Source organism: Limulus polyphemus, unplaced genomic scaffold (assembly GCF_000517525.1).
Source record: "Limulus polyphemus unplaced genomic scaffold, Limulus_polyphemus-2.1.2 Scaffold2710, whole genome shotgun sequence".
In the NCBI taxonomy this organism is placed as follows: Eukaryota; Metazoa; Arthropoda; class Merostomata; order Xiphosura; family Limulidae; genus Limulus; species Limulus polyphemus.
Window position 1 is genome coordinate 43,863 of NW_013668320.1, and position 8,127 is coordinate 51,989.

The 8,127-nt window shown below is 31.4% G+C and overlaps 1 protein-coding gene across 1 annotated transcript in view; it reads left to right on the forward strand.

Moving 5' to 3' along the window:
* Nucleotides 1-8,127, forward strand: part of LOC106467698 (probable G-protein coupled receptor 83) — a 49,891-nt gene that overhangs the window by 32,235 nt on the left and 9,529 nt on the right. The window contains exons 2-4 of the mRNA XM_022395896.1: nt 2,990-3,182; nt 6,152-6,307; nt 7,805-8,026. Coding sequence (XP_022251604.1) covers nt 2,990-3,182; nt 6,152-6,307; nt 7,805-8,026 — 571 coding nt within the window. The remainder of the gene's footprint in view (nt 1-2,989; nt 3,183-6,151; nt 6,308-7,804; nt 8,027-8,127) is intronic.

Here is an 8,127-nt window from a genome sequence, read left to right on the forward strand (position 1 = left end):
CTGTGTGTCTGTGCTATTATGTAAGAATGATGCAAATGAAAGGAATGTCGTGAGAAGATACTACACTGTGTGTCTGTGCTATTATGTAAGAATGATGCAAATGAAAGAATGTCGTGAGAAGATACTACACTGTGTGTCTGTGCTATTATGTAAGAATGATGCAAATGAAAGAATGTCGTGAGAAGATACTACACTGTGTGTCTGTGCTATTATGTAAGAATGATGCAAGAATTCCATGAGAAGAAAAAATTAATAAAAGACAATAAATGGACACGTTTAAATGAAAACTTTTTTGATTGCTTTATCTTTTCCAGTGTTTCGGGCAGACGCTCTTCGTCGTATGCCCGAAACAATACACAAAATACAACTATCAAAAGATTTCATTTAAACGTGTCAACTTATCCCTTATTATCTTATTTGTATTAATACTAACCACTTGTTGTGTTATTATTCAGGAATGTATCGGCTTTTGATATGTGTTATTACACCATTAAATCTTTCACTAAATATATTAGCACGAATAAATACATTATAATAGAACTGTCTTGTTGAATATAAATCAGCATTATACCTGGAGTTTAGATATAATCTTTACAGTTTTCTTATGTTTCAACCTGCTAGAATCTAAGTTTCGATACATACCTATTAATAACAAGTGTAAAACAGACGCCATTTTTGTCTAAAAGATTTATTAAGGCCTCGCTGACACATTCAGATTGTCGTAAAATTGTCATTTATATCTCTTCAATACACACCTATTATTAACAAGTGTAAAACAGACGCCATTTTTGTCTAGAAGATTTATTAAGGCCTCGCTGTCACATTCAGATTGTCGTACAATTGTCATTTATAGCTCTATTCTAAGGAGTTTAAATTACATTGTTTTTACCAACCTCTACAATGTCAATGAAAATGATTCCCATCTACTATGGGTCGGGTTTAGCATTGTGGGAGAGTATCAGGCTGTTGTGTGCGATACGCCTCTGAACACACTATACATTTTCAATCGTGTACGTTATATCAATATTTTAAAGACCTTGTTTCCAGAACACATATAATAGGGATAACACGTAAATAACATTCATAATTTTATTCCCTTTTATTAAAACTTTTAATCTCACAAATGATGATATATATAAAATCGTGTATTGAACACGTGTCTGAGGACAGTAATCTCCTTACATGGTGTTAAGCTATAGTTTGCTTTTGTTGAAACATGACGAAGAACCATGTAATATGAAGCTCTGTAACTTTATGCAGTTAAGACCCGATGTTTATGATTTTTTTCTGTTATGGCTAATGACGGTGAAGAATACCTATAACGCTGAGACGATACAAACTCGTCTTAAAATGTTGCAGAATATGACATTGGGGTGAAGGCTTAGTCGTAATTCTCATTAAAACAGCAGATATCTTATTTATTAGTACATGTTTATATAATGTAGTAAAGAAAGACCTTAGTTTTAAACTTATCGAAAACAACTCCCGTAACAACAAACGTGATCGAATTACGATCGATAACCCCTCACAGTATGTCTATAAAGCATCGTATGTGTTGAATATTGAAAACAATTCAATGTTTACATGCTCTTTCTTGAAGTAAATGGGAGAAAGAACTTACATATAAAAACAATCTTAATATCACACTGAACTATGATCAATATTTTATTTAGTTATAGCATGTTTAACGTTTCCTTGGAGAACACGTTTTTTTCAAAATTCAGGATAGTAACATATTAATATTCTCCAGAAATAATGTGCTTATAAATGTACTGGAATGTTTTTTTTTCATAACAGGCGAGCGTGGCATAGCATTTAGCGTGTTGTACTATAAATCTAAGAAGCTATGGCTTGCAGCCTATTGTCTTAACATTGCGCTCCGCACTTTGGGACTGTGTATGCGTTATAGGAGTGACGTTTTTGAATTTTAGAGAGCTATTTGTGCTAGCCACCCCTAATTTAAAAGTGAAAGGCTAGTGGGAATGTAGCTGGTCAACCATACCCACCGTCAGCTCTTGGACTACTCTTTATCAACGAGTAGTCTATCAGTTCAAAATGAGGGACAGCTGTTGAAGATAGCGTTCGTGTAGCGTTGCGCGAACATCTAAATATATATATATATATATAACAAACGAAACTGTAGTTCAGTAAAAAGTAGCTTTTTAATTAAGCGATTTATATATATCGAGGCACAAGTTTATATTTAATACAAGCATAGTTCGCTTGGAATATATTATTTGAATAACTACAAAGCAGTAAGAAACTTCTAAAGTTGGATTTTAAAATAAAATCATGAAAATAAGCGAAAATGAAAGTGGTATGACTCTATAAATGACGCCTTAAAAGAAAAATATTTAAAACTGGTACCCTGTTCAGTAATGCTATAATTTTCTTTCTAAATATGATTTAATTTTAATTGAAAATTTTGAATTGTTTGTTTTAATTATTTTTATATCAATCACATTACTAGAGATAGAATTTGTTTTAGCACAAAGCTACACAACAGACCACCACGGGGAGTTGAACCCCGGATTTTAGAGTTGCAAGTCCATAACTTAATGAGGGACTAATAATGAAGATATAAGCTTTGAAACCACTACGTAATATAATAATTTACAGAATATATTTAACGTTGTTTTAAATTTGTTTGACTTATTTATGTTACTTTAGGACTAGAAGCGAGAAAGTGAAGATTGCTTATATCTTGTAAGGCTCATTATTTTAATTTTAACGTATTTTCCAATAATTGTTTATCCTAAGTAAAAGAAATAAACTTATTAGCACTAAATATTCTATTTAAAGCAGAGAAATAGGGAATCAAATGTATGAAATAATTTACTGATGTGAAATGAACTGTCCCTTTTCCAATCAAACCCAGGTCCTTGGATTGTGATGTATAAAATAAAACTAGTACCTATTCCCCAAATATGTTCTTACTCTTTTAATATTTGGAAGGTTCATTTGAACTAAAAGAACAGTTATCACGCAGATACTACGCCATTATGTATCCCCTTGGTTTTCAATGGACAAAGTCCAGGGGACTAGTTATCATCGCAGTCATCTGGACAGTAGCCTCAGGAATATCCAGTGTACAGTTGGTCCACGGGCGAGCTGAAGTTTTCTATATACAAGAACAGATGTTCTACGACTGTAACGAAGTTATGGATGAGTTTGATAGCAAGGTAAATACGTTTCTTTTAAAAAGAAAAACTGTAAGAAGAAAGGTTCAGACATGGCTCCAAACGTAGTCACCTACACGATTAAAAGTAAGGAATTTGTTTTAAACATAAGACAGTAAATATGGTTAAAAAATTTACATGTTAGCAAAGAAGATAAGTATGTTCTTCAGATAACTAAAATCAGCAGAATAATAGAAATGGTATTCTGTGATAGATTGTTTAGGCAGAGTATTCATGATGAAACTTTGTAGAATGGACGGCAACTGAAAACGAAAGGAGGAAGACTTTCGAAACGTCGTCCTCTACACTTGTGTTTCTACAACACTCGGTTGCCGTCCTTTCTACAAAGTCTCATCAATAGAAAAGGTATTCTTTTAAATATATCAGTCTATAGAATACATGTTAAGGAATCGTTTCGAAGTACGTAAAGTAATAAACCATAAGGGGTAAATACCCTGGTTTTAAACAAAAGCCTAAATTTGCAGAATGAAATTAAGTTTCATATTTACACCGCAAGTTTTATTTAACCAAATAATGTTGACGATAATCCCTATTAACATGTTCATATTTACACCGCAAGTTTTATTTAACCAAATAATGTTGACGATAATCCCTATTAACATGTTCATATTTACACCGCATGTTTTATTTAACCAAATAATGTTGACGATAATCACTATTAACATGTTAATATTTACACCGCAAGTTTTATTTAACCAAATAATGTTGACCATAATCACTATTAACATGTTATCTTACTTTTCTCTCAACGCCTATATTTTATTTAATGTTTTTAACATATCGTTTTTGACTTCAGTTAGCTATATAAGAAATTAATATAATGCTTTCACTTTCTACTTACACTTGAACTATAGTTTTCTTGAATTAACTTGAAATCGTTAAGATGTAGCTGAGAGCAAAATCTTGTTCGTCTTTATAGACATCTTAAAATAATCCGCTAATATTTTCTGCTACAATAACCTCATTTGAAAGTGATATAACTCCGTCTTGTAAGATCAACAACACCACCAAAACTTACACCTTTTTTAAAGAAGAAAATCACACTATAAACGTGTACTTCAGACAGATAGGTTTTATAAAGTGTAGTGTAGTGGAAGTTAATAGGATTAAATTTGAATAATACCACAAGTGAAAAGTTTAATTTCCAAATGAAAGACAAATATAGGGGGAAATAAATACAAACGTTCCTTATTAAGATTTTTCCACGAAATATGAATAAAACATGTGCAAAAAGGGTGTTTTCACTTTCAAGAGAAATCACCAACACGGATTAATTAAGGATATGGCTTAGCGGTATGACATTCGTTTTGAAAATTGGACATTATCCCTTAAACATAATTTCATCTTATTAAGCCATCTGGAAAAGATAGCTGTTATTTATACGCATGATTTGAAGAAAGTTCTAATAATGTCCGCATTAATTAGGTTCTCGAAGGTTAGGTATAGAATCCGTATACATTAGCTACCTGAAGAGTGATTTTAACTGATAACTTAAAAACGGTTAAGTACGAAGTTGAATTTTGATTGCAATACTTCCTTATGAGTTAACGGCTTTTATAATTGAACTTAACTCTATTTCACGGCAGAAACAGGTTATGTGTTTGACTCATCTACATAAAAGTCAAGGGTTATTTCAAGGTAAAGCCCATATTTAAAATGATTACATTTTTACAAATATTTGCCCCAAGGAAACCAAATTTCAACAGAGACACAGATAGAATCACAAGTTTTATTTAGAATAGTTTATGCATAGCATAGTGTGTTTCAAAACCTGTCACATAAGATGATTATTGCACTCTCTGCCATTCTCGATTAGCATATCAAGGCATATAAAGCCACAGCATGCCTCATCTTTCTTCAGAATGTTCATTGATTCCTATTGTGCACAAATCTTATTCAACTCCCTAGTCCTCGTATTGTTGAAAGAAAGTGAAAAAGAGAAACAAGCATAATCTATTCTTCAGAATGTTCATTTATTTGTTTTGTGCACAGTCATATTTAGATTCCTAGTCTCGTATTGTTGAAAGAAAGTAGACGAAGAGAAATAAAAACAAAGTTACTTTGTGAGAAAAGTGTTTTAGATAAGTATTTATAATATTGAAATACTCAGTAACACTTCCAAATATTTCCTGCCTAAAACGTATGACACTTGATGGAATTTAGCTCCATTAGGAAAAGAAGGGTTTAATGTTCAATCAGTTAAATGTAGGGTTTTCTCTAAAATCACCCTATGAATATAGGAGAAACAAGTTATGTGTCTGAGTAATTATAATAACATGAATCTTAAGTACATATAAAATTTAACTTCATCTGATAACATAAACAGGTTATGTGTTTGAGTCACTCTGATAACAGTAACATAAGTACATATAAAATTTACCTCTGTAGCAGAAGCAGGTTAGGAGTTTGAGCCATCCTGATAACATATGGGCTGTGTGACTAAAATGATAACATGTTGAACATTTGTTAATTTCAGACATACAAATAACAGTTTCAATGCTACAAGTTTTCTTTGAAAGAGAATTAATTTTAAAAGATACTAAGGTTGTTTTAAGAATTGGTCGTGTAAATTGTGTTTTGTTAATGTGTATTTTTTTCAATATTACGTTTAATATTATGTAAAATATTTAAGTATTCTTATAACGATACTTTCTACGTCCTGAAATATGATACCCATAGTCTTCTGTCGTTAGACAATTACGTTTTGACCGTATAGAGATGCTTAGTAACATATGCTGCAAAAGTGTATATAACCAGATTTTGATTACGTATATGTCACTGTAAGGAAGTGAGGTCGACGGAAACATCAAAATAGCTTTATTACATTCGTAATAATTGATTTCGAAACTGTCAATTTAATCACATAGACTTCTTCGAGACACAGAAGTTTACTTTAGCTGCTTCTCTGATTATTCATCCGAAACGGTTGTTATATATGTATTCTCTTCCAGGTGTACACAATCGTCGTATTCGTCGTGACGTTTCTCCTACCACTGCTGGTTCTAACTTACACATATGCTACTATAGGCTTGAAGATGTGGAAACACAGTGTCCCTGGTAACGCTCATGACGTCAGAGATCATCAGCAGCTTCAGTCTAAACATAAGGTAAGGCACGTCTAATCTTCAAATGGTTAACAGTGGACTTTCTGCAGCACTCAAAATTAACGCTGTATTGATAATTAAGATCTTGACAAATAAATAATGAATATTACCTTTTGTAATGTTGACTATTACGTGTTTGACATATAAAGCTGATTATCTTCTCAGAAAGGCTTCTGTTTATTTCGTAGAATTGACAGTTCTCAGCTAGACCAATCGGGAAAGAGATTTTATCTTAGAACTCTACCCAGTTAAATTGTTTATTTCGTTTATCTCCCGTACATATAACTAGAGTATTCGAAAAATCGGTTAATACTGGTAGCTTTTGAAAGAGTGAAATAGGTTAAAACACACGACTTTTAATTTGGACCTAATCTCTCTTTTAAATGGTATGGAAGACAAAATATAATAGTTTAACTTTAATGAATTTTTGTTTTAAAAACAACTGTTGAATATAGTATCTTTTTAAATTACATTTGTAGGACACTTTCTCTTGAAAGTTCTGTTTCATTGCTACAATTCTTTTGACAAAGATTTCTCTTGAAAGTTCTGTTTCATTGTTACAATCCATTCTGACAAAGATTTCTCTTGAAAGTTATGTTTCATTGCTACAATCCATTCTGACAAAGATTTCTCTTGAAATTTAAGAGAAATCTTTGTCAGAATGGATTGTAGCAATGAAACAGGAAAGTTCTGTTTCATTGCTACAATCCATTCTGACAAAGATTTCTCTTGGAAGTTCTGTTTCATTGCTACAATCCATTCTGACAAAGATTTCTCTTCAAGGTTCCGTTTCATTGTTACAATCCATTCTGACAAAGATTATAAAACTAAAACAGACTTATACTTTTTCTAAGAGTCTTATAAGATCTAATACAATTTCATAATTCAATGCTTCCTAATAAAAATCTATGTTTCTATTTAACGTCCCCTACCTCGAGGAACGACAAGAAGTTCCACTAACTCTAGTTACAAATTGTATAATTCTTAAACCGTATTATAAATATTTCTTTTCTAATAATTTTGTTATGTTTACTCCTCAAGCTATTAAAACTACACTTTTAAGATGATTTATAAGCATTTGCTTTCTAATTCTCATGTAATCAATACTATATTTCTAAACTTTTTTTTATTCCTTAGGCTTTTAAAACTTCACTTTTACGCTGTTTAATTAACGTTTTTCTATTCATCCTAAAACTATTAAAATATATTTTTTCGCCGTTTTACAAACAATTCATTTCTAATTATGTTTGAAACCGATTCATTTTTTGAAATAATTCACAGACCTTTGAAACTATATTTTAAAACCACTTTAAAAATAAGTTTAATCCGCAGGCTTACAAAACTATACATTTAAGCCCTTTCATAAATATTTGTTTTTTAATCCTCAGGCTTACAAAACTATACTTTTAAGCCCTTTCATAAATATTTGGTTTTTAATCCTCAGGCTTACAAAACTATACTTTTAAGCCCTTTCATAAATATTTGTTTTTTAATCCTCAGGCCATTAAGATGTTAGCCGTTGTGGTTTTACTTTTTGCTGTTTGCTGGCTTCCAATTCACATCTTCAGCATGTTGATATACTTCAAAGAAGATTTCACCATCGTTCAGAACGAAGAAGAGTATTTTGCATTTGTAGCAGCTTTCTTCTGTTGCCATTGGCTTTCCATGGCTAATAGTTTCGTCAATCCTTTAGTTTACTGCTTCATGAGCGAGAATTTCAGGGTAATATTTTTTTTCTGTTACTTTTTTGCGGAGTCTATGTTGTAACCATATCTATAGCTACATGTATACATATATATATATATATATATATATATATATAT